Below are 26231 nucleotides of genomic sequence, written 5' to 3'. Positions count from 1 at the left end.
CAATAAAGGGAACACAATATATTAAGTCTGATATTGTAGTACCATACTGTATTCCCCTTACTTCAACACACAGCAATTGCAATGGTGGCGACTGGCTGTCTACTGTTTGTGATTGTCACTGTAGTTTACTGTTCTGAAGATGTGCCACATGCCTTCCCATTTACCTCCTAATTCTTCATTTGTGTTGCTCGCAGTAGTGACCCTTGATCACCTCAGCTCTTGTGCATTATCTGGTGTTGTGGCACTTCCCTCAGTGCCTACATCTATATCATGCTCTCTTGCTGGCTTGGCCTCTATGCGGTGCTCGGCTGCCCTTCTCTGATGCTTGGGGGCCATTTCTTGGTTTAGACCAGATTGTCTAAATACTGTTCCTGATTTCTGCCTGTTACTGTTGCCCTAGGATCTGGTTCCATTTTGTGGGCACTACAGCACTGCTTTACAGTAGTGGCATCTTCAAACATTTGGACAATTGTTTTTTTGCTGTTTTGAAGAAATGTGTTTGCAGCAGCACCATTGTTCATTTTACAATCCTGTGGCAGTGTTGATAGGCTTTGTGTCAAAATGTCAACCATATGGATTTAACTGGTGCTTACAACAGAATGTCACCATTGCTTTCATCATCCTTTGGTAAAACTATCACGAGCTAACTTCCTGTGGATACATATATTGTTTTATTACTGACTTATCATACTACCAGCCCATCTGATTAACTAGTGCTGCTATCCTGTGGATGTTAAGCTCTGAGGTGATGATCCTGCAGTACTGACTGACTGAATGGCTGCATTTTTATGGGTTGATTTATTCTGTGGGTAAAAGCATGATTCTTTATAGATTTAATGGCTACACTGCAGTGGAAGGTAGGCATAATGGTTAAGGTGTTTACCTTACAGACACAAGGTGCAGGGTTCGATTCTCACATGGGGTAATTGGCTATGCTTAAAATGGCCCACAAGGACAGTTAGCCTGGTACTAATTTATGAACCTATAGTGTCTGTATGGATGGCTTTGTACAGTAACCTTAATCAAACTACAGTTTGCTGTGTTGCTTTCTTCTGGAAAGACCAAGACGATAAACAAAATTATTTATCAACATCTTCAGTGGCAACACTTCAGTTTATTTTTTATAGCATGACTATACCAGGGCACTGAAGTTAAATCAGCAATTTTTAATTGGAATTTGAAACAACTTGATCTTGAAATAACTACAGTTTCACTGACATTTGAATCACTGTTTTATTTAAAAAGATCTTTTGGCTTCAACAAGTTCTGCAAGATTTCACATTCTGCTTTTTTCTACCTTATATTCAATTAGTATGACAAAATGTTTACATTGTTTGAGGGGCCTTGGCTTGGCACTTTGCCACGTTTGTCTTCTTAAACTCAATCTTGGCATCTTTGACTTTTGAAGAGGCATTGCAGAGAGTACAACAGGCGGACCAGAATGGGAATTCCTATATTTCTGGGCCTGCAAGTCACTAAAGTGTCAAACCACAACTCTGGGGTAAATCATCAACTTCTCAAGTTTTGGTTTTATCTAACAAACCCACACAGACAGCTATTTATACTGGCAGACATTTGAGAACCTAGTACCTCTAGGTCATCATCTGGACACTTTATACCTACAACATGCACATTCACAACAAGCCCGGTATTATTACCTCAGACTTGTTGCTAGACGCTGACCTGACTTTCTCAAACATACCTGCATAGACGATAGTTTGGTCCTTATCTGCTGTTTGCCCTCCAGTTCTCTGTGGTGCAGTACTCAAGATCTATTAGTGTCAAGGAAAATCAGCAAGTTGTTGTCACTTACCAAAAGCCAAAGCTAAGCTTGGGGCCAAGTCATGAGTGCAGATACAAGATGCAGGCTCCTTTTCATGTACCCTCACCTGGTAATCTCGGGACATTCCTTCAGACGTTCCTGGACTTCATTGACCCAATGTTGTTGATAACAGGCTGGCTAAATGTAGATGACCAACATCAAACACTAGTCTGTAACACTTGCACATGGTTCCCCTTATATTATGAAAGGATTTGCTTTGCCCAAGTAACAAGTTCTGCTACCCATCATCTAAGACATACACTGGATGTGGTATTCCAACTTGGTGTTGCTACATCAGACTTGGTGGAGAAGTCAGTCTCTTAGTCTAACCACCTTGTTCACTTCCCAGTGGATATGCTGTAGCTGCAGTCCCTTGATCTTGAGCAGGCTGAATGCAGGAAATGGCATGCTATATGTTGCTCAGTGCAAGCAGTCCTGGAGAGTTATTCATAGTTTGTTTGCCCCATCTTATATAACCTCTTCACCTTAAACCACACATAAGTTATGGATCTCTATAATCTGATGAGACAAAGTGGAAGGCTTGAAAGTAAACAGAGGCTCACAGGCAGCCTGGATGTCAGGCAAAAGCTAGATGAACACTATGCAATGTGTCAGGTGAACATCTCCTGGAAAGAGACAATGCTCCCACCAAGGGCAGTCTGCTATGTGTCTAATCGATTAGTTGCTTTCTTTAAGGTGGTTGATAGCCTAAGTAATTTGGACCATCTTTCCACACACAGAGCTCTTTCCACAGATGAATCTGAGTTGGCTACTCAGTTTGTTGCAAAGCATACCTCATTACAGACTGTGTTTTCCCAATGAAAAGTATAACAGAAGAAGAAAAAGGGAAGACTGGGACACAAGAAGCTCAAAGAGCATCTCAAGTACTTGTATGGAGCTTCCACAGACTGAACTTGGTATGAGCTTCAGGAGACTGACTATGCAAAACTGCTTCTCTTGAATTCCAGTATGCAGTCTGCTACCTGTAACCTGGATCCTTGCACAACATGAATATTTTCTTTTTGTTGGGTTGTAAATTTACCAAATTGTCATTCGTTCTTCAAGTGCTGGAGAGGCTATATCTATCTTAAAGGAGGCTTTGCTCAACCCATTTCTGAGAGAGGACAACTTAGAGCTTGACTATTTGGATAATTACCACCTCATTTATAAACCTCCACTTATTTGTAGGACTATTAATTGCTCACAGCCTGAAGCTGTACTCGGGAAATACTGTCAACATGATTCATTCCAGTCTAGCTTCCACACAATACACAGTACTGAGACAGTCCTTACCTTCAGCTTGAAGAACCTGTTAACAGCAAAGGATCAACTGTATTATTCTGTTCTAATCTAATCATAGCATTTTGCACAATGCATCAGAATAGCCTTTTTTTGATTGACTGCAAACATACTGATGTGCTACATGTACTGTTCTTCAAAGGTCCAGCTCTTGCCTCACAGAATATATCCAGTGGGTTGTTTGGGGATACATTCAATACAATTCTATTCCAGCACATCTTGAGTTTCTCCAGGTTCCACACTGAGCCCTCTATTGTTGTTCTTGTGTACAATACCAATAGGTAAGATTAGAGAGAGAGAGAGAGAGAGAGAGAGGTCTTCACACAAATGTAAAACCAATCAACCAGCCAAACACGAAGTAAGAAGTGCTGCACTCATTATAGGTTCACTGACAGGATGAAGCTTAAAAGTGGATGACATGATGGTAAGGAGAAAGCCGGACATCCTCTGTCCAGGAGACAAGATGGAAGGGCAGTGCAGCAAAGCTACTTGGCTTGGGATCCAGAGTCTTCTACTCAGGAGGAGAATAGACCTGAAATGGTATGAGAATTGTAGTGAGGGACAGGCGTGAGAAGGCAGTGAGGGATGTCATCAGAATTACAGTCAGACTCATGGCAATTAGATTCCAATGACAGACCAGTATTCATAACCTCAGCCTATGCCCCACTTCAGGGTTACAATAGCAAGGAAAACAGTGCATTCAGGCAGCAGTTGCAGGGCCTATAAGATAAAGCAGGACAACTTTAGTTAGTGTTGATAATGGGTGACCTGAATGCACATATCAGTACAGACAGAACAGGATATGAGGACTGCCTGCGTCCACATAAGTGAAGCAACAAGTATAAAGATGGAGAGGCCATTCTAGACTTCTGTCCGGCAAATGGTTTGATAGTAGCCAACACATGATTCAGAAAGAGAAACAGTCACAAGATCACATAAATTAGTAGACAAGTAACTCAAGTAGATTTCCTCCTAGTAAGGAAAGGGTACTGGTGTAGAATCTATGATTGCATAATCGCCTGGTGAAACAGTTGGCCCACAGCAAAACACACTGGCTGCCACAACAAGCTGCAAGCAGTAGTAAGAGAAGGCTCTCAGGTCAACAGAGACTAGGCTGAAGACCTGGAAGTTGACTGGAGAGAAAGCACAACTGTTCAAGGAAATACTTAGAGCTCTAGCACCTCAGGAAGAAGAGGAAATAGGTAGAGTTGAAGAATGGCAGTGCTTCAAAACAGAATGTGTGAGGACAATAGAAGTAGTCCCAGGTATGGAAATAAGGCACATAAAGAAAAGCTGGGGGTGGAATGCAGAAGTCCAAGAAGTCATCAAAAGAAAGAAGTAGTACAGGAAAAAGTGGGAGATAGAAAAGACAGACCAGGCTAAGCAGGAATATTGTTCCATAACAAAGAGGCTAAGAAAGCAGTTGCAATAGCAAACAACAAGGCATCAGTGGTACTCTATCAGCTTCTAGAAAATGATGCAGTAGGTGGTACAAAGGAACTGTATCAGGCTGCAAGGCAAAGAGAGAAAGATAAAGAAGATAGTCATCAGAAACCCATCATAAGGGATGCTAGCAACAACCTGCTCACCAGCCAACATGACATCAAAGGTAAATGGAAGGAGTACTTCTAGCAGTTCCTGAATGGAGGAAACCCCAGACACAGCCTACAGTGAGAGAAGAGGAGGAGCCCACCCTAGAAGAAGAAAGAACAGCACTAAGGAAAATGAAGTCAGGGAAAGCAGCAGGCTCAGAAGAGGTCACAGCAGATGTGATCAAGATGTTGGGGGGCGAGTTAGGGGATAAATGTCTCCTGAGGGTACTCCTAGCAGTATGGAGAGAAAGGCACATCTCAGATGACTAGAGAATAAGCATTGTAGTGCCAGTGTACTAGAACAAAGTGGACATTCATAACTGTGGGCAGTATAGAGGTATAAAACTCCTGTTACAATACATGAAAGCTCTGGACAGGGTGATTCATAACTGAATATGCAGATTAGTTGAAAGTAAAATAGGAGAAGAGTTTGCATTCAGATTAATATGTAGTACAACTGACCAGATGTTTGCAGTGAGGCAGAAAGTTGAGAGGAAATTAGAGATGAGGAAAGAGTCCAACTTGGCATTTCTAGACTTGGGGAAAGCATATGCCAGGGTCCCAAGAAAGTGGTTTTGGCAAGCCTATGATGGTTTGAAGTCCCATAAATATTGGAAGAATTAGTGCAAGCTATGTATAAGGATACATTTATGAGCAGTGTTCAAACTCACAGAGGGGTGCCCCAAGTGGGGGTGCGGGTGCATCAGGGTTCAGCTCTGAGACCACTGCTTTTCATACTAGTGATGGACTACAATAGCAAACAGATTGAATGGGACAGATCAATAAAGCTGCTGTATGCAGATGATGTGGCTTTACAGACAGACTCTGAACAAGAACTTCAGCAAAGGGTAGGGGAATGGAATGCAAAGCTGAAGGCAGACAGGATGAAACCGAGTACAGACAAGACAGTTGAAATGGCAGCAGAGGAAACCAGAAGCAGAGAACTGAGACAGAAGGGAAGACAGTGGAACAGGTTAGCAGCTTCAAGTACCTGGGAGGGCTGGATGAGGAGAAGGAAAGTCTGAACGGGGAGATCAACTGGTACAGAGGGTCAGGGTAGCTATGACAGAAGAATGCCAAAGAAACTGAAAAGTAAGGTGTATGAAACAGTGTTACAACCAGTACTGCTGTACGGTTCAGAAACCTGGGCAGTGAAGGCAGAGAAGTGATAGATATGAAGTGCCTGAGATGGATGGTAGGATGCACACAGTAAGAAAGAAGAAGAAGAAATGAGGATATCTGAGCAAAAGCCCAAGTATTTCCAATTGCAGAGAAGGCCAAAGAGAACAGATTACTGTGGTTCAGGCACATGTGCAGGAAAGCAGAAGACAATATGGTGAAGAAGATTTGGGTTAAACGGGAAGAAAGCAAGAAGAAATGACAGCATCCATCAAAGAAATATAGTGATTGTGTGAAAAGAGGCCTGCAAAATTCAGGCATGACTGTTAAAGAAGGTAAGAGAGAGGCAAGAGTTGACACAACACCATGCAGAAAATAGAAAAAGGGGGTTGACGATGATGATGAGGTCTTCAGCATTACTGATACACCACTGATACTCATTTCTACTTCCTTTTCTTCAGGATATGCTGTCTGTAACAGATTAATTTGGTGAGGATCTGGAAGGCATCTAGAACTGGATGAGTGCTAATTATTTGTGCCTTAATACAGCCAAGACTGTTTATGTCAGTATTCATGCTAGCTTGAGGGACTGATACTATCTAGTCCTTAACTCTCTTATAATTTATAATGACAATAGAATGACTTTTACGAAGAAGGTGAAAAATACTGGTATGATTGTTGCTGTTATGTTGACACTTGGGGGCCACTTGTTTGTTGTGAAAACATCGTTTTAATCCTCATAACAATCAAGCACTTTCTTCTCCCTACAGAGCTCTTAGCAGTGATGGATGGCATTGCATTTTCAGTTCAATTTACCTGTGAATGTCTGACCACAAACTTGATCATCTTTAGGTAGCTCAGAACTCTGTGACATGGTTACTTACACTTACTTCATGATACCTTCATATTACCCCTGTTGTGTGGATTCTGCAATGGCTGCCTATTCAACCTTACAACAGCTTTAAAGCCTTACTGTTAGTTTATTTATCCCTACACAGTCTGGGTTATCCATACTTTAAAGAGCTCTTGGTCTACTAATGCCTGTTTTGGCTACTACATCAATATTCTCTGACAGTGTTAGGGGCTCTTAAGGTGCTTCTGGAGACTTCTGGCATTCAGGCTTTTTGTTATCAGGCTTCTTGTCTCTGGAACCAACTTCCCCAGCAGCTGAATGCTCCCCTAGTACTATACAGTATCAAAAGGTCCCATAAAATCATTTGTTTGATATGGCTTTTAACTTTGATGACATACAGCTTGTTCTTGTCTATTTATTATGATTTTTACTTATTTGATTCATGAGTTTTTAGGCATCTGCTATAACAGGATAGAACATTTTAGTGGATTTTCCTATTGTCTCAACAGTCTTTCTCGGCTCTTATTTCTTTTTTTTCTGTGTTTTACTATTTTTATGTAGTTTTTATTATAATGGAGCTTGGTAATAAGCACCTTATTATACTTAAATTTGAATTATGAATACAAGTTGCAAGGGGGGGGGGGGTCAGCCACAAATAGTTCCCACAGTCACTGTGGTCTTTGAAAACTAACCTTTACTTTTCATAGTTGTATGACTTGCAGTTATGAGCACTACAGTTAAAATAAGAAGCCAATGATTTATGTCACTCACCAACACTAAGGGCAACAGACTCTGGTGTCACAAGGCACCCAACAAAGTATATCCATTCATGAGAAATACTTTTCTAAAATAAGATCCGTTGGCTAAACAACCATTTGCAGTAGCAGAATAGGGTAAGACTTTCTATGGCTCTGGGACTCCATTCCTTCATAGGCATGCAGTGATGATTCATGAGTGGTCCAAAGCGCAAATGCCAGATGTACACTGGTCAAAGTCAACTCAGAAAGACAACTGCAGAAGAAAAGATTTTTGAATTATGCATGAAATTAGTTATGCAGCCCCTCAGGTTGTCCATAAGAGATCCTATTCTTTATCACTAGAGGACTTTATGGTGGATTTGTACGCAGAAATGTTTGCTAGTGTTGTGACACTGCTTATTAGGCATAGTGAACACAGTGTAGTGTCAAATTTACATAAAGGGCCAGAGTATGCAACAGAGAGTCGTTCTGTTTATTGCCTGTATTTGAGATCTGTCTTGATAAACTTAATTTAATAAACAGAAGAGAGACAGATATCACTTCCAGGCACACAACCATGGTAGTACGCACACTAGTGATGAGGTAAATTAATTTACTCATTAGAAATAATGTACAAATGAAAGACATTGTTCTATTAGTTTAGAAGGCCAGAAATACATCTTCCCAACATAAAAGTGTGAGAGAGGAACTAGAAGAGAAAACTGAAGTCAAGAGAAAAATTCACAATTAAGGGTTCTTTTTTATGAAAGTTCAAAAGAGACGGTCACTCGTCTAGTCGGGATACAATAGATGAGACTTCATGGGTTCTGTTCAATCAGCTTTATTATGTACAAACACATCAGGATTTAGGCTTAACTTCAAATTAGATAAATTTATAAACAAACTATCCATTACACTCATACATGCTCACTCTCTGGCTGCACTGACAAAATGGCACTGAAGCTAGCACGTGCTGACTATTTATATGCACATTCAGTCTTTGGAATGCTTCTTAAAGATACAGCACACGTATTCCATTCTACAGAGATCGTCACTAGTAGGGGCTATACAGGACAACTGAACACAAGTTTTAATTTAATTAATTAATTTCATAATTTTTTTTTTAAACTTTGCCTCACCCATCCAGTGACAATTGTGCTTCCTTTTAAGCCTATCATTTCATTCATTATCCCCCTTACCAATATCAGAAGCACACAGAGAGCAACAAGGGAGCCCTGAGGATTACAGCTATCATCCTGGGGAAGTCAGGAGGTAGAAGGTTCTGTGTCTCCCCTAAAATCTTCCCTCTGACAGCATGACAGATGAACTACTGAACCACATCCTGCAATGCTGGCCTGAAAGTTCATATTTTCTAACTAAGCTTACAGCCAAGGAAACCATCAAGAAGTTCTGTCACATCACCCAGTAGAGCTGGAAGACAAGCAATGCCATCCTATTAAATAGATTTTCTCCACACATTCCAGGTGAAAATGTGCAGTCAGAAATCAATACTGCTTTTAAAGGTCACTACAGAAATACTCTGCTTGATATTTAAGGGCTGCATATTCTAGGAACAAGGAGTATGCTGGGATAGGTATCTGTCACGCCACTTGTTGCTGATATGGTAGTATAGGTTTACATCTCTACAGTGTTTTTTTTAACACCAACTCTTTTTACATGAAGGCATTCAAAGACTGAAGGGTCACCCACAGCATGGAAGTCTTTGCAGAGATCACACCTCAGAAGTCTGTATGACACTGAGTAAAGGGACAGCACGTTTAGTCTATTAGCATAGTTAAGGGTATTAAGACCTTTTGGTGATGAAACATTGAGGTCTCTCAAATTAATTTAGGTGCTTACTGAGGTACAAGCCAAAATAGGCATTATGTTCAATGATGGGACTAATAAGCATTAACATAGATAAGACAGGGTGAAGGGAGCAACAGTCCTGAGCTCAAAGTGTTGGGGGGGTGTGATCGGCCTAACTTGATTGCTTCTGACTACATATAGTAAAACTTGAGCTCCCTGTGTGGTCTAGCTATAGCAAGCAGTTTGCTACAGTTTAAAATAAAAAAAAAAAAAACTTTTTTTAAAATGAAACCGAAGTGCTGTAGCGCTCTGTGTGTGGTATAAACTGTAGCAACTGCTTAATTTGCTCCAGTTTAAAAGAAAAAAATATATATGTTTTTAGTAGAGAAAGGAGAGTTGGTGGCAGGGCACAGAAACGGGACCAAATTGCCAGGTGAGAAGGATGGGGAGTAATGTTGTGTCATGTATATGCCCACCTGATGGGTGTGTCAGTAGAAGGAGCAGACTTTATTTGTGCTCTTCTCTTGAAGAGCAGGGGTGGGGCGAGGAGACTGGGTACTCTCTGCAGGAAGCCAGCCAATTAGCACCCTGTAGTTTTGCAGAAGTCTTTTTTTTTTTGTTCCTGAGAGTGGAGTGCTAGTTCATGGTACCAGCACAGGATGCTGCTTCAGCCAGCTATGCTTTTGTTAATGAGGGAGGAATAAAGCAGGTTATAACTTCTTTGGACCTTGAAAAGATACCATGTAAGATAAGATACACAAGTAGAAGGTTTTATACAGACATGCTTATCAATAAAAGTACCCAAGTCCTTGATGACTGTGTCAAAATTAAGTGGAACATTCTCTATATAACCATTAATCATGTTAAGTTACCAAAGGAAATTATGTTGTATTTCTTAGTGTTTAATGTAAGCCCATGACTAACACATCAAACATTTGTTTGGTCTAGCCCTTGATGGGGAATATGAGTTTTAGAATGGAATTTGATTACTAACCTCATCTTTCATCAAACTTAGCTAGTCAGAGTCTCATTGATATCAGCTTTCATTCCAGGGAAATACTTTCTAAAGAGGAAGGGTTCCAGGGCAAAGGCCATCAGGACCCCATGGATGATGTTTTGCTGGCTAGAGTAAACACGTTGACCTTATCATAATGGGTTCTGTCAGATTACCAGTTAATTATCCAGCAAATTACATGTGGATTACTGTTAAATTGGGAGAGTCTGTCAATAATCCCAGCATGCAGGACAGCGTCAGAGGCCGTGGCAGGGTCCAAGTAGGCAGCACAAAGTGTATGCCCCTTATCCATGGCCTCAGTAATGCTTCTGAAGGACTCAACCCAATTCAAGAGGTATGATCTGTCCTTCAAAAAAGCCAATCTGGTGTGCATCTAGGATTGTAAAATCATCTGTATTGTTTATCAGTTTAGGTGTAATTTGTTCCATAGCTTTGCACATAATACTAATGAAACTATCAGATCTGCAATTCCCAGGGTCGGTAGAGGGACAACATTTATGAAAGGGCACCACAACAGCTGTTCTCAACAGCTTGGGCATGTAACCAGTGGGGAGACTCAGACTGAAGAACTTTTGAAAGACTGACTTAGCGCACTTCAGAAGACATCCAGGACATTATCAGCACAGATGGAACTGATATTTTTAATTCAGGAAAATACCAAATAGACTTCATCCAAGGAGGTCTGGGGAGGGGAATTTTTTTGTTTGTTTTATTTTTATTTGGGATGTAATACTGAGTAAAGAAGTACGAAGATGGGTGCGGTGAAGATGTAATAGAATTTGTACACATGAATATTTAAAAAAAATTATGGAGAAGGCCACCAGGGTTAGAGGAGCATGATCCATTAGAGGGTTGCAATCTGTAAGAGTGAACACTCTTACAGGCTTCCTTCTCAGAATTTCGGCTGCTTTGCATGTGAGAATGCAGCACAGTGGGTTGTGGGAATTTTACCTTACCCCACTGTTGCTATCTTCGAGTTGATACATATAGTTAACAGAGCAGTGGGGGATGCAGGGAAATGTTAAAAAGCATTGTCCTTTTTGTACTCACTCATTGATGATGCAATCCTTTAGAGATACAAGTTCAGTACAGAATTATTAGTTATGTTTGAGCTTCCTAACACAGCTGATGAAGGTTATATATATATATACATATATATATATATATATATATATATATACATATATATATATATATATATACACACACACACATTATTTTGCCACAGTGCACGTATTACTTGGCAAGTTCAACTTAATGTATTAACTAGAAACAAAAGCATGAAGTGGTTTTGGTTTATTTCAGTATTTTTAACAATAAACACCTGTAGCACCCTGAAATGGTTGTGGATGTTTTTTTTTCAGTTTTTAGCTCTCCCATAACATAAATAGATGAGGAAGAAGTGAAGCATGTGATTCGCTGCTGGACTGTCATTTGCCCTAATGGGGGTCTTGTACTGGCAAACATTTTAAAAGAAACAGAATGAAAATTCATCCGGTGTCATGTATTCATCTATGAGACTTGTTAAGATGAGACTGAATTAGTGAAGCACCTATTTCAGTTGAAGGATAAGGTAAGGCTTGCTATGGCTATGAGTAACCTCTTCCCCAGCCCAGAAATGCATTAGTTGTTTATGGATAGTCCAGACCAGAGTGTAAATGCAAGGTAGTTTCTGGTCCAAGATGAATTAGAATGAAGAACTAGTAAGTGAAGGCAATAAATGAATTGTGCACCTGTTTCTCACTGGCCAGAAGTAATTCTGTTTTTCCTTATAAAAAAGTGAACTTCTATATCATCTGTAAGTAAGCTGAGGTCAAAATGCCTTAAATAAAGTAGACTTCACTTTTGAATTTGACCTGTCTTGCAAATTTTATTTATACCTACAAAATGCTTGACTAATCTGTGTGATTGTTAGTGTACTTAACACAGATGAACATTGTACTTACTGCATATGTGTCTTTATATTTGCCTTGCTAAACTGTTGTATCTTTCGGCTTTTCCCGGTTAGGGGTCGCCACAGCGGAACTCCGGTCCGCTAACGATTGACAGTAGATTTTTACATACCGAGTTGCCAGTCCTGATGCACAACCTTCAACGAAGGTACGCCCATTCACGCACGTCTCCACACAGAAGACGCTTTAGCTGAGAATCGAACAGGGCAACGTCTTACTGTGAGGCGACAACGCTACCGCAGCACCACCACCACAGTTATTTGCCTTGAAACTGCAGAGATTTGTGCCACCTCCAAAATGACACGCATAAGTAGGTACAGTTCAGAGACGTGATCCTAAAAAAAAAAAAAAACGAGAGGGCTGTGCAAGGCTAAAGCTACAATGTGAGTATGTTTTCAATCAAGAAAGTACAAATGTTGCTAAAATGACTATGGGAAAGTGCTGCTACCAATAAATAGACACTGCTAGGTAATATGGCAATGGTGTGGGACAGTACCATGGCAAATTAAAAGTGCTAGTCATACTAAAAATGATACCCAACTAAAGTTCAAAGATGGTGGTTCAAACAGTGATGTCATCCTATGTTAAATATTTGCATTTGAAAAATAATTTAAAATGTATGTTATTAATCATTTCTGTTAACATGTTGTCATTTTTACCCTAGATAAAAATGTAAAAAGAATGAATGCTGCATATGTGTGATTCTGACTCTAGGTGGGTCAGTGCACAGCAGACATCACAAATAAAAGAATAGCAACTCTGTCTTTAAGTCTTAATTAATGCTTTACTGAGAATGTATGCTTAAAGCAAATACACAATACAAGGTATTATATTATATTTAGGATTAAATACAAGGCATAAATGCCATATTTATGGTTTTATACATACTGTAACATTTTTGTTAAATCACCTTTCCCTACTTATGTAACTACTCCACCACCACCAACATCATACTAGAAGTTCTCTTCTTTCCACTCGTCTCTACATTTTAGTTTAAAGGGCCCACAGCTTTAATCTACTCACCTAATCCTTTCATCACCTGCTTACCTTCTACATGCTGATTTTGGTTATCCTCCGTGTACAATCCATGATCATCCCATATGCATCCTCAAACCCCTATCAGGCCAGACCTTTGAAATACACATCAGACCTTCGGCCTCTAAGATAAATCCCACAGTATGACTTTAATGCACTTATGTGCAACAGACACGGACAGTAACTCGGAAAACTCTACAAAGCTTTGCACTCTTCTATACATCTCCACAAATTCCTAGATCCTCCTAAGGTCAACTTGCTGGCTTGTTTGTCCAGCAATGACCAATTATATGGAAGTAGGTCCTTCCTTTACTACAAGACAAAAAAAAAATGCAATCAGCTAGATACTGTAGAAGCTGAATGCTTACACATTTTTCTAGACATTTAGATACAGCAGAGAGAACAAAATGACCGAACAGAAATTGTTAAAAGCACTGCGTGATTTAATGCAATTTCCAGAAAACGGCAGCGTGACGGATGGAGAAGTTCATAAGTATGGTAATGGAATATGTGACAGCATCTGCTGCAGTTTTCTTGTACACTGGCATGTAGCTATCAATAGACAGTGAGGATTATTCAAAACTTCAAAACCAATTTCCAAAACAAGTCTTTAGAAAATCTTTGGAAAATTAAGTAAAGAGGTTATTTTTGTGGGGAATATAGTGCCACCCAAATGCATGCTTTTGGAACTTGGTCGACTTTTTTGAAACAGTCACTAAGGCCATTGATGAGGGCAAGGCAGTTCACACAGCCTACCTTGACCTTGCAAAAGCCTTTGACACAATATCCCACTCGGGCATCATAGACAAACTCACCAGCTTAAATGTAAACCCATATGTCACAAGATGGGTTGCAAACTGGCTCAAGAACAGAACCCACAGGGTCAGAGTTGCTGGAGCTATGTCAGACTCTAAGCCAGTCACAAGCAGTGTCCCACAGGGCTCAGCCCTGGGACCCCTCTTGTTCGGCATTTATTTTTCCGAGGTACAGGCAAACATAGGAGGATTGTGGCTGACAAAGTTCGCAGATGACTGCAAACTGGGCGCCATAATTGATACTCCAGCGGACACAAACATCCTTCAGAGAGGCCTCATAGAAACGGATAATTGGTGCCAGAGCCATGGCCTTAAGCTGAACGCCAAAAAATGTATAGTCATACCCTTGGGAAAAACAAGGTACCCACAAATTACCACATAGGTGATAATCCATTAAGTACGGAAGAGGTAATCAGGGACCTAGGGACCCAGGTTGACAGTAACCTCTCATTTGACACTCACATTGCCAAAGTGGTTAGGAAGACCTTCTATACTGCCCACCTTATCATGAAGGGTTTCACATCTAGATCAAGAGAGGTCATTGTGCCCCTGTACTCTTCTCTTATCAGGCCAATGATTGAGTACAATGCCCCATTTGGGATGCATCTCAGCCGACACCTGCAGCAGTTGGAAAGACCCCAAAAGTTCCTCACCAAGAGGATAAAGGGTCTTAAACATATGTCATATGCTGCCCGACTGAAAAAACTCCAGCTCTATTCAGTCGCATACCGCCTACTCAGAGGTGATCTGGGCCTGACGTACAAGGCCATGTCCAATCCGGAATTAATGGACATGCTCCACCTCAGAAAATCCAAATCCATCAGAGCCACGAGAGCAAGAGACTTAAACCTCAACACAGAAATGAATAGGACGTGCTGGAGGGACAGATTCATAACCCAGAGGCTCCCTACACTCTGGAATAGAATTTCAGTCCATTTTAGGCAGAGCCCCTCACTGATTCTATTCAAGAGAAATCTTGACGAGTGGATGGGAGATCGTAGGTTTACCCCGGGGGTCATCTCTGTGTCACTACTAGACAGAGGCACAGTAAACTAAACCCTAAAAGGGAATAGTATTCTCATCCTAAGGGGTGGTGAACGCCACATACACTCTGGCTAGGCTTATAAATGCCCTAGGGCAGATAGCCTAGTACAAACCTCTGAACCTATGAACCTATGAACAGCTAGCAAAATGAAGTAACTGCTTCATAAAAAGTGAACTGGGAAGGGGAATAAGCTGAAACTCCTTAAAATGACTATTATCTAGTCATCTCTGTTCCAAAGAGTATGTGCACTCAGTCATTTCTATCAACTGCAACATTTGGATTTTTCAAACTACTGATAATGTTCTTTTTCAGTTTGTTGCACCTGTCCAAATATTTGCACTCTGTACGTATATATTCATACTGTATGAACTGAAGTTGAACTTTTTACTTAATTCATATGCTGCTGTTCTGCATTAGGTATTGTAATTAATTTAACTATAACCATATTACGTCAATGTGGAGCTTTTTTCCCTGGGCCTCCACTGAAAATGGGATATTATCCCAGTCGAACTTCCCCATGTAAACAAATGTCAAATAAATAAAACAAAATAAATGTACTTTCTTGATCCAGTGATAGCGCACTGTAGCTGATTTGCTAAAGCTGTGAATAGGGAAAGGACCTGGCCTAAGAAGGGAAAAAGTTAAAGCCAGGTGAGAAGGAAGAATCATCTCTCGCTCACACATCCATATGGAGATCTAACCCAGCCGTAACAAACTGACCTTACCCAAAGAGCTGTTTTAAGTCTTGAGGCTTTCTTAAATATTTTCTTTAAAAAAGTTAAATGCATTTGACATCTGCCATGATACTGAATGAATTTCTTCCACTTGATGCTCTAAAATGAATTAGACTATCACTATTCTCTCTGAAAGCTTTAATTAATTTATTTATTTTAACATCTGTTTAGCAGGAATGTCTGACTGGGACAGAGCCCATTTTCAGTGGAGGCCTGGGGAGAAATGTTCCAGATGCATGTCTTTGGAATGTGGGAGGAAACCCACATGAACGCAGGGAGGACATGTAGACTCCGCACAGAAGATTCCCCAGTGGAACCTCTTGCTGTGAGGCAACAATGCTAACCTCTGCACCACTGCGCCACCCAATGGTGGGGGTGCATGTGTCTACAGAGAAAGGACAGTTTTACAGGGAACTATAGAATGTGTCCTTATACAATTACTTGTTTACATGGTTCGGCTATACTATCCTTACTTGAATATCCTTCAGGGTCCCACCCAAGTGTCCTTTTTTGTTTCTGGGGCAGATCCAGATATACTTATTCACATACAGTAAATCATTTACAGGGTCCTACTTAACTATCCACTTCTAGCTCAGCAGGTAGACCCAGACACAAGTAACTCATTTACTAGGTCCCACTTTATTGTTTTGCTTAAGCCACCTGGCTCATATTTGGGGTTCATCCCTCTACACCACATCCTTGACTTGAAGACTTTTCCTTTTTGGCCAAATTAAAATATCCCCTTTAAGTTGACCATTTCTGAGAAAGTAATGTCTTTTTGGGGTAGCTGAACCTAAGGGGACAGCTAAATAATCTGAGATTTGTAGGGATGAATCCAGCTGTCCTGTATAGTATTTATTCCCTTCCCCTGGATCATCCAAAGAAAATGCATTTTTCTTTTGGATATGTACATTAATTTGCTCAGTCTTGGGTGATTGTGTAGGCAACCTTCTGCAAGGTACATGTCTGACACTCTTCTTTTAGGAGTATGTGGAAAAGTAAATTTGTGTAAAATCTTACCATAATAGTAGATGCCCTTCTCTTCATGTTGCAGTATTCTTTACGTAGGGACCCCTTGCCAAGGGCAGTCTGACATCCAACCAGTATACCAAAGCCTTTTGGTTGTAAAGGGTATGCCATAAGTCACACGTATGCTCCCTGAGTACAGCATAGAGCAAAAAGGTGATGTCTGGATGTACCATCCTCAGAACTGAAAAAGATCCAGTAGGAATGACAGAACTGGATGTGTTCATTACCTGTTTTTATCCTTGAAGGAAAAATGACCAGAGGGAAGAGAAAGGCAGCAAATACTGCAACAGTGAAGAGAAGGACATCTACACTTGACAAGTTCATAGGTGATTATGAGGCTAATGGCACAAGTGCCTTTACAAGCCTAGCCAATAATACCCAGGATATGACAATATTATATCTTAATTCCCCCAGATATGGGATGGGATAGTATCAGGGTAGTGGGTCTTTGGGTGTTGGAGCCCCGAGTCATTTTACAGACTGCATCTGTTGAGAAGGACAGTTATGGGAATATTTTACACAACTTTACTATGTCCTTTCATATCACAGTTGCAATATTCTTTACAATAGGGAGTAAAAGCTCAGGAAGATGGCTGGGAGGAGGCAAGGGCCAGCACAGCCATGTAGGAAGCCATGGAGATTGGCCCTGGCAAAGCCAGCTCTGGCCCTAGAAATCACATCCAACTTATAGTGCATAGTAAAGGTATGAACAGAAGTCCAGGTTGCTGCCTCAAGAATAGAATCAGTATCCAAACCCTTGAAAAAAGCACCAGAAGAAGCCACAGCTACAGTAGAATGAGCCTTAACAGAAGAAGGAGAGCTTTTCCCATGAAAAGAATAGCAAAAAGAGATGGCTTTAGATATCTGCGAAAAAACAGTTTGCTTGGAAACAGCCAAAGCTAAATACCTAGGATGAAAAGAAACAAAAAGCTGAGCAGATTTATGAAAAGCTTTAGTCTTATCCAAATAATATGAGTTGTCTATGCAAATCCAAGGTGTGCAAAACCTCCTCACTAGCAGACAGAGGAGAAGGGAAAAAAGGGGGCAAATGAGTAGACTGATTAAGAGAGAAGTCATTAACCACCTTGGGCATAAAAGAAGGATTAGTACGAAGGGACACCCGTCCTTATGGGAAACTGAAAAAAAAAAAAAGGAAAGGAAGAACAGCCATAAGGGCTTGCAGTTCAAACACCCAGCTGGCAGAAGTAAGGGTCAAAAGAAGCACAAAGAACAATGTTCTAAAGAAACTGAAGCAGCAGGCTCAAAAGGAGCTTGGGTCCGCTTTTATAGAATAAAATTATGGTCCCAGGAAGGATGGGCAGGCTTCCTGGGAGACCTAATGTGAAGGACACCTTTAAGAAACTGTTTGGCCTCAAATCTAGAGGCTAAAGGGGTAGTCAAAGCCAAACAAGCAGAGATAGATGAAAAAAAGAGCCTTTACAGAAGAACAGGCCAACCCAGCATTGAGCAATTCACACAAATGAGAGAGAACCAAAGGAACATCCACAGTAAGTGGATTTAGGTTATGAGAAAGACACCAAACAGAAAACCCCTTCCATTTGGATAAGCAAGATTTCCTAGTAGTGGGTTTCCTGGCCTCCTGCAAGACCCAAAACATCCCCATAAAAAAAGTGTCTGTAAGGGATCAAACTCTATCACCCACAATGTCAGCTGAAGTGTAGACTGGTGGGGATGGATGAGAGTTCCCTTGTCTTGTGTGAGTAGGTCCACCCTGTGAGGTAACTTGTGATGACTGCCCTTGTCAAGATACAGAAGAAGAGGGAACCAGTGCTGTCTGGGGCAAAAGGGAGTCACCAACAAGATTTTGTGTGTGTCCTGTTTTCTCTTGAACAGGACTTTCGGAATGAAAGGAAGGGGATGGAAGGCATACACAAACATTCCCTTCCAAAAAAAAAAAAAAAAAGAGAGAGAGAGGGTATTCACCTTCCAAGCCAAAGGACATGGGATTCTGACACAAAATAGAGGAAGTTGTTTGTTCATGGAGGAGGCAAAGTGATCTATTTAAGGAGTACCTCACTGGTGGACAATGTTCAGAAACACATCCCTGTGAAGTATCCACTCGTGGGATATGTTAGGAACCTGGTTCAGAGAATCTGCCACTATGTTCTGATCTGAGGGCATGTAAATTGCCTGAAGGGTCACCAGATACTGGACAGCTACCTCCCAAACCTGAAAGGCTAACCTGCATAGGAGATAAGATCCCCCCCCCCCCCTTGCTTGTTGACATACCGCATCACTGTGGTATTGTCTGTGAGAATCTTGAGAGGCCATGGAAGAAAAAGAGAAAAGTTTGAAAAGCCAGCAGAAGACTTCTCATCAATTTGATATTGATGTGGTCTTTCTTTTGTCGAAGCAGCCAAAGGCCAATTCAGAGAGCCGAAGCACCTGTGAAAAGTTCATGAGAGGGGAATGGAGGTTGGAAAATAATCCTTGGGCTGAGGGACAACTGATGAATCCACCACTGGAGTTCCAGCTTGATGCATGGAAGTAGACAGGCTAGAAAATCTAAAGGATGAAAATGTTGAAGCCAAACTGACTTTAGAAACCACTGAAGCTTTCTCATGGGGAGCTAGTCTAGAAGTAGCATAGGAATGGTGGATGCCATGTAACCCAGAGCCCTCAGAAACTCTCTGGCTGTTATTGAAGCCAGAGGAAGAAGGGATTGAAAGAAAGCAATTAGAGTTAAGGCCTTGAGAGGAAGCAGGGATGCCAGCATTGGAACAGTCTGGATCCTGCAACCCAGAAAAACATGATCCTGAGAAGGAGTCAGGAATGACTTCTGGAAATTTACTGTGAACTCCAGGCTTTGCAAGACAGAAATGTTAAAGTGTAGCTGCCGAAGCAAGATATCTTGAGAGGAGGCATGGAATAGCAAGTCATCTAGGTAGGGAAAAACCTGTATCTCCCTTAGCCTGCAGACAGCAACCACAGGAGGAAGGCATTTGGTGAAGACCCTTGGGGCAGTAGAGAGACCAAAGGGCAAAGCAGAGAACTGAAAATGCCAGAAAGCAACAGAGAAACCTAAAAAGTTCCTGAAAAGGGAATGAATAGGAAAGTATAGATAAGCATACTTGAGATCCAGAGAAACTAGAAAAGCCAGAGGAAGTAGCAATGGAAACAAGATTTGAAGGGATAGCATCCGGAAGGAAGGAACCTTCAAAAAGCTGTTTAGCTGAGAAAAGATCCACTATGGGTCTCCAGACACCTTCTTTCCTGGGGACCAAGAATATTCTGGAGTAAAACTCCTTCCCCCTGTGAGGAGCTGGAACCTCTTGAATTGTCCTTGAGGCAATAGGCCCTGAAGCACCTCTGGAAAAAAGAGCAACTGTTTCTGAAGAGGCTGAGGAATGCCCAAAAGGGGGAAGAGATTTCCAAATCATGTACTAACCCTGTCATGTTACGGAAAGAACCCAGGAGTCTTTGGTGTTTTTTGCCCAAACAGGAAGGAACAGGGAAAGATGCAGAGAAAGAGAAATGTGACTGAGAATAACAGGATAGTCAGACAGCACCTGGTTTGCCAGGAAAAGGAAGCTTCTGAGTAGGACGAGTTTGGGTGGCCTTAGCAGGGGAGCCCTTCTACCACCCTTTTTACCTGTGGGGGAGAGCAGGACTGTCAAAGGCAGGCTTATTAGGATAATTCCTCTGAAACTTGGGCATAGGGGAAACAAAACTATGCTTGAACTCCTGTAAGGCCTTCCCTTTTCTTGCAAGAACTTAAAAAACTCAGCGGCAGCATACTTCAGTTTAGACTTGATATCGTCAGGCAAAGGTTGAAGTCTAAGCCAGGAACACCTCCTCAAAACAGATCCAAAAGCAGCATCCCTAGATGAAGCATCATCTGCATCACAACTGCATTTAATGGAATGGTGAGCTACTTGGGAGGACATCCCAAGCAAAGCAAGAGCAGAGACCTTCACCTAAGAATCAGGGAGATCAGAAATAGCCTGACAAGCTTGAGAGAAAAAAAGAGCCAAAACTCACCTAGTGATATGTGTCTGATAGTTAACAGCTCTAAAGGCTAGGGTAGCAGAAGTAAACACCTTCTTACCCAGTCTCTTCATAGTTCTGCTATCCTTATCAGATGGCAACAATTTAGTTGAAGGCAACAATTTGAAAGGCTTATCAGAAGCCACTGACAGCAGAGGGACACACATAGAAACGTGCAGTCTTCAGGCACTTTATAAAACCTATCAGTTTTTTTGGGAGCAGAGGGTTGAGAAGCAGTAGAAAAAGCATCCAGCAAGGCAGCAGGAACCAGAGAAACAGCAGACGGCCTAGGAGATTCCATTTGCAAAAGCTCATAGTACCTCTTCTGAACATTAGACACTTGAGTACAGTCCCACTTGAAAAATGTCATCATTCTGGAAACACTATCACCAAAGGAAATTTCCTCAAAAGGAGAGTCAGAACTGATAAACTCTTCTTCCTCAGAACCACAGTCAAGTGGTGAAGGAATCTGGGAGGAGTAAGCCAGGGACTCTTCAACAGAATCAGCAACATCCTCCTCAGAAGAATCGTGTTCCCTGGGCCTCTTAAGAGGAGTAGATGACCGGGGGGGGGGGGGGGGGCGCTTGACAGCCATAAAGCATTAAACAAGCCTTGAGTGAAGTTCTGCCATTCACTCTGATGATCCTCGGGAGTAGGTGAAATATTTTTAGTTTTCTGGTTCTTTATGAGTGGGACATCAGCCTTGAAAAAGTTTGGAGGCTCTGATCCCTGATAACACTCAATAATGGAGTCGGGACTTCTTCCCTAACTAAAATTTGAGAAACACCCCTAAGCCCTTCAGTAATAACCAGCCTCAATTCCCCCTGTACATCCGAGGCAGATGTCTGCAAAACCTCCATGGATGTGCATGGTATTGGGTCCATGCCAGCCTCCAAAGCAGTCACGGCAGACACTTCTCTGGGCTTTCACCATTTTCAAGAGAGACATCCGGTGGAGGGGTTACAACCGAAGAATGAGACCGACCTTTCTCAGCTTTTTTCTTCACAGACAGCTGGCCCTCAGGCCGAGAAGATCCTTCCATGGTATCCTTAGCCAACCATTTAAGTTGCTGGTACTTAATATAATCGCTAAGGAAGAAATCTAACTCCTGATTGTCTTAGAGACAAAGTGCTGACACATCTCACAAGACATACAGTCGTGAGAAGCGCCTAAACAGAACAAGCACTGCTCGTGATGATCTTTATGAGGAATCTGTCTCCCAGACTGGCATTTCCCCTTTCTGGGTGACATGAAACCCAACAACCAGTTTACAAGGCAAATGTAAGGTAAATAAAATCAAAAACCCCAACAGGGTGCTTATCTGAAAGCGGAAGAACCAGCAGATGAAAGGACATTCAGACCGATGATCGAAGGTGGCGTTCAGACTGGCAGCAAAGAAGTTCTGAGGATGGTACATCTGGACGTCACTTTATGCCCTACGCCATGTGCTGGAAACATACACAGGATCATAGGATCATAAGAGGTTACTAGGCTAATGACCCCAGGACCCTTACAAGCCTAGCCAAGTTCAACCCATGGTCCCAAGGGTATTTGTGATGTACCGGCATACCCTTTACAACCAAAAGGCTTTGGTAATCTGGCCGGATATCAGGGTGCCCTTGGTAGGGGATCCTTACTATAAAGAATACTGCAAAAGTGATATGGAAGGACATCAGGGGCATGAAACACAACCTGAGCTCTCAATTTTTTATCAGAGTTATCACTCTGATAACCTATGACTATCTGTAAAAGTCTATATAGAAATGGCATGCATCAGTAAAGATAATGTCAATGCCTGCATAAATACTGAGGGTCTCAGAAGTCTATTCTGAACTGATCCATACAAGAATATACAACTGATGAACCTTTGTACTTTTCATCAGTGCCTCAAATTACTCTGAAATCCAACATTTATTGTACACATTTATGGGAAATTTGTGTTTCCTGTCATGTTTTCCACTTTAACACTCCCTAGAGTACATCTTTTTCATTGACTTCTTTTTGTCCCAACAAGGAATCCCTACAAAGTGCTCCTTAGAAGTGGAAGACTTAATATGATATTTCTAGCACACCTGTGTCTGCAGATTGTAGCTCCACCACAACAATGACCTCATCTAAACCAATCTCCTGTGTCTTCATCAGATGGATTTTTACTTGTACTGGTTTTAAGTGCTTAGTCTTTTGCACCCTGTTAAACGGTTAGCAGTCTGATATTGATGGATGCTGCCACTCACTAAGCATTCTCACTGTGAAAACCTTTTAAACCTTTCTGCATATCACGACAGTTACAAGAAATTGTTTGGTGGGGATGATATCAGTCAAGGACAGCTGCAATTTTGCTTACCATAATAAAAATATAATCAAAAGAAAGTTCCTAGTTGTTATACAATCAACAAAGGGTTGACAAAGCTAATGAAACAAACTGCTTAATAGGTAAAACAGAAGATGTGGTCAACCATCGTGAAGAAGCAAGAAGAACTGAAAATGTCACATGACAGCTTCATATGCATGCTAGCACAGAGCCACGTCATGTGACATAGCACTGACATGCACCTAGTGAGATGTAGCTGATGTAAGAAAAATAGGTGACAAACACACAAAAGGCGAGGACCAACAGTTGTTTTACTGCTGGAAAAATTTGCAAAGACAGATAAAAATGTTTCACCGATTTCGGTACGGTATAGAAGACAAAAGAGTTTATCAAATTAAAATGTAATGACAGATGAGTAAGAGATACTTCTTAGAAATAAGTCTGAGAAGGAAAAGTGCAAAACTCCTACTGGAGCTAGCAAGTGGTAAAGTGAGATAAACTAATCTAAATAACAGAAAATACAGAACAATAAGGGAACAGAAAGAAAAAGTGATTTTGACAGCCGGAATTCACAATAAAGCACATTTCACATTCTCTCTCTCCCCCCTTATTCAATAATAATAGTAATAATAGTAATAATTTTCTCAAACCTTCTCCCTTAAAGATGTAGCTACGCCTCCCTCGCTGCCATGTCATGTGCTCAAAGCCAAGGAGTGTAGTGTCCACGCGTAGATTTGCACCACTCTTCCACACCTTGTAGACATCACTTGGACAGATTTTTGATACAAGAGGAACTAAAAGAAAAACAAAAAAAAAAAAAAACAAAACAAAATAGGTCCTTACAATAAACAATACTGTTTTGTTAAAGTTTTAACAAAAAAATTATTCCCATTTGGAAATAATGACATAAAACATACATATGCACCATATATACCACTATTATTCTTAACACTGGAGTTTTTCTTCCTGAGCCTCCACTGAAAAAGGACAGCTTGTCCAGTCGGACTTTCTCAGTAAACAAATGTAAAATAAAAAATAAATAAACATATCAAGAAAGTGTTTCAAAATATTTCAGTTTGCTATATGTATAATAATGTTCAGATGAATTAGTTTATTACAGTCTGCCTCAATGAATCCTTTCTGTCATGGGGGAACTCTGGTATCGAAATAATTTTCTGACCTTACCCACACCCACCATTAAGCCCCTTTCTCTTTACCACAAACTGTCATAAGTGTAAAATATCATTACTGTCTTCAAAATTAAGCATTGCCGAAGTTTAGTTGGACAAATGTATTTACATCTTTCTGCAACATGCTACTTACAAATGTAGCTTCAACCAGAATATTTCATCATCAGTATTCATCAGAGACTGCCTACATAGTAAATACAAGATGCATTTTCTACATATAAAACAGTATTGAGAGTCATAGAATAAGGCCACAGGCCAGCAGTGGGTTGCATCTTGTATCAGTATTAGTAGTTTTGGTTAATTGGTCAAAAACAGATCGATTACAGAAAGAACAGTTCAGTCAAAAAGTACAAAATTATGCAATTTGAAGAAAGGAACTGCTTCATGAGGAAGGGTCAATACTTACCAAAACAAGCTGGGGAACAGCTCATCCTTCTGCTCTCCAAATCAGGCATTTAATGCTGATCCCTAAGCTGTAGTAAGAGCTTCAATACATTTCAGTACACCCTTGTCTTTATGTCAAATCCAATGACATTTCCACAACTGCCCATACGCTGTGCACTTTTCAACACATATTTTACATTTAATGCACTATCAGTGAGACTCTATTGTACTCTTCTGGACAAAAGCATAACAACTCGATATAATAGGAAGGTATTTAAGATATTAAAAAAATGACATAAAAGATTAAACTTGCCACAGTTATTAAGGTACAATCAGTCAAGTGAGCAAAAGTGATTAACTTTTGGGAAACCAAATACACGTTCCTGCAGATTGCATTATAAATGCAATCAATGTTTGCTATAATTCAGTCAGAATTATGTATCTGACTCCCACAAAATCCTACTTCACCTTTGGTAAAATAGTTATTTTTTGTCAAAATACAACATATCATGCATTTCAATTGTAAATATTACTAAAACAAATAGCAAGTTAAATAACTTTTTGGATATCTATTTTCTAAGTACAACAATAAACTCTCCAAGGTAAGCATTACCAAAACATAATCTTAAACCTGAGGGAACAATTTAGTAGTTACCGGGTCTGCAAAATTTAATCGACAAAATCAGGCAAGGGATTCTGGCTGCCCAAGACTTCATTCTCAACCTCCGTTTGTAATTTACAATCTGTTTAAAAGCGGCAACCCTTGTGGCTGTATTCTAGCCTTTTAATGGGATTTTGTCTGAATCTTGCCACCATACAGTGACAGGCTATTCCTGGCTCCCCAAAACAATGCAAGTTCTTTACTAATAATTATGGCTGTAAAACAGAACCGTGTTTACTGGTTACCTGCGGTAGTGTTTACTTTTACTAAGCGATTCCTATACATCCTTTAGGAAAACTGTAACTTTTTAGACTGCAAGCAGACTTTTTTTACACACTGCTGTTTCAGAAGAAAAACAAACAATTGTTAAGCTCTAAAAGGCATAGTCTGTCTAAAGAATGTGCTTATCACAAGCTACATCCACCTACTATTACACATTGGAAGCCACACGTAAAGCAAATGGGCTATGTTGATGTTACTTATTGTTCCTAAGTTAGCTCAGTTTTGTAGTTGTAGCAATATATTGCTGACCTCCTAGGACCCTCTAGGTCGCTTGTTGTAAAGCTAATTAACAAGCCATTATACGGTCAATCTACTCTTGTACTCTCACCTGCAGTGCTTGCTTGTTGTATGTTATAATCGCAATTGTTTTAAATGTTATAATTTTAATACCTGTTATTTAGTGCTTATCCATTTGTTCCTGCTTCATAATCTGTTGTGACTGCTACTTCCCTGTGTAACTGAATTCTCTCCCTCTTCTAGATCTTATGACCACATCTGCATCCCTACCAGACCCCCTACGTTTCCAGGAAGTACCTGGT

At 40.7% G+C, this 26231-nt stretch overlaps 1 protein-coding gene across 2 annotated transcripts in view; it reads right to left on the bottom strand.

Annotated features, from left to right (window-relative positions):
* Positions 1-26231, bottom strand: part of ANKRD13D (ankyrin repeat domain 13D) — an 860392-nt gene that overhangs the window by 332139 nt on the left and 502022 nt on the right. For both annotated transcript variants that reach the window (XM_044084174.1, XM_044084175.1), the window contains one exon: positions 23826-23969. In XM_044084174.1, the coding sequence (XP_043940109.1) occupies positions 23826-23969 (144 nt within the window). The remainder of the gene's footprint in view (positions 1-23825; positions 23970-26231) is intronic.

The sequence above is a fragment of the Protopterus annectens genome, chromosome 9.part0 (genome assembly GCF_019279795.1).
Source record: "Protopterus annectens isolate FY-2018-M chromosome 9.part0, PAN1.0, whole genome shotgun sequence".
Classification (NCBI taxonomy): domain Eukaryota; kingdom Metazoa; phylum Chordata; order Ceratodontiformes; family Protopteridae; genus Protopterus; species Protopterus annectens.
The sequence above is the reverse complement of the archived record's forward strand: the minus strand, read 5'-3'. Positions and strand labels throughout refer to the sequence as shown.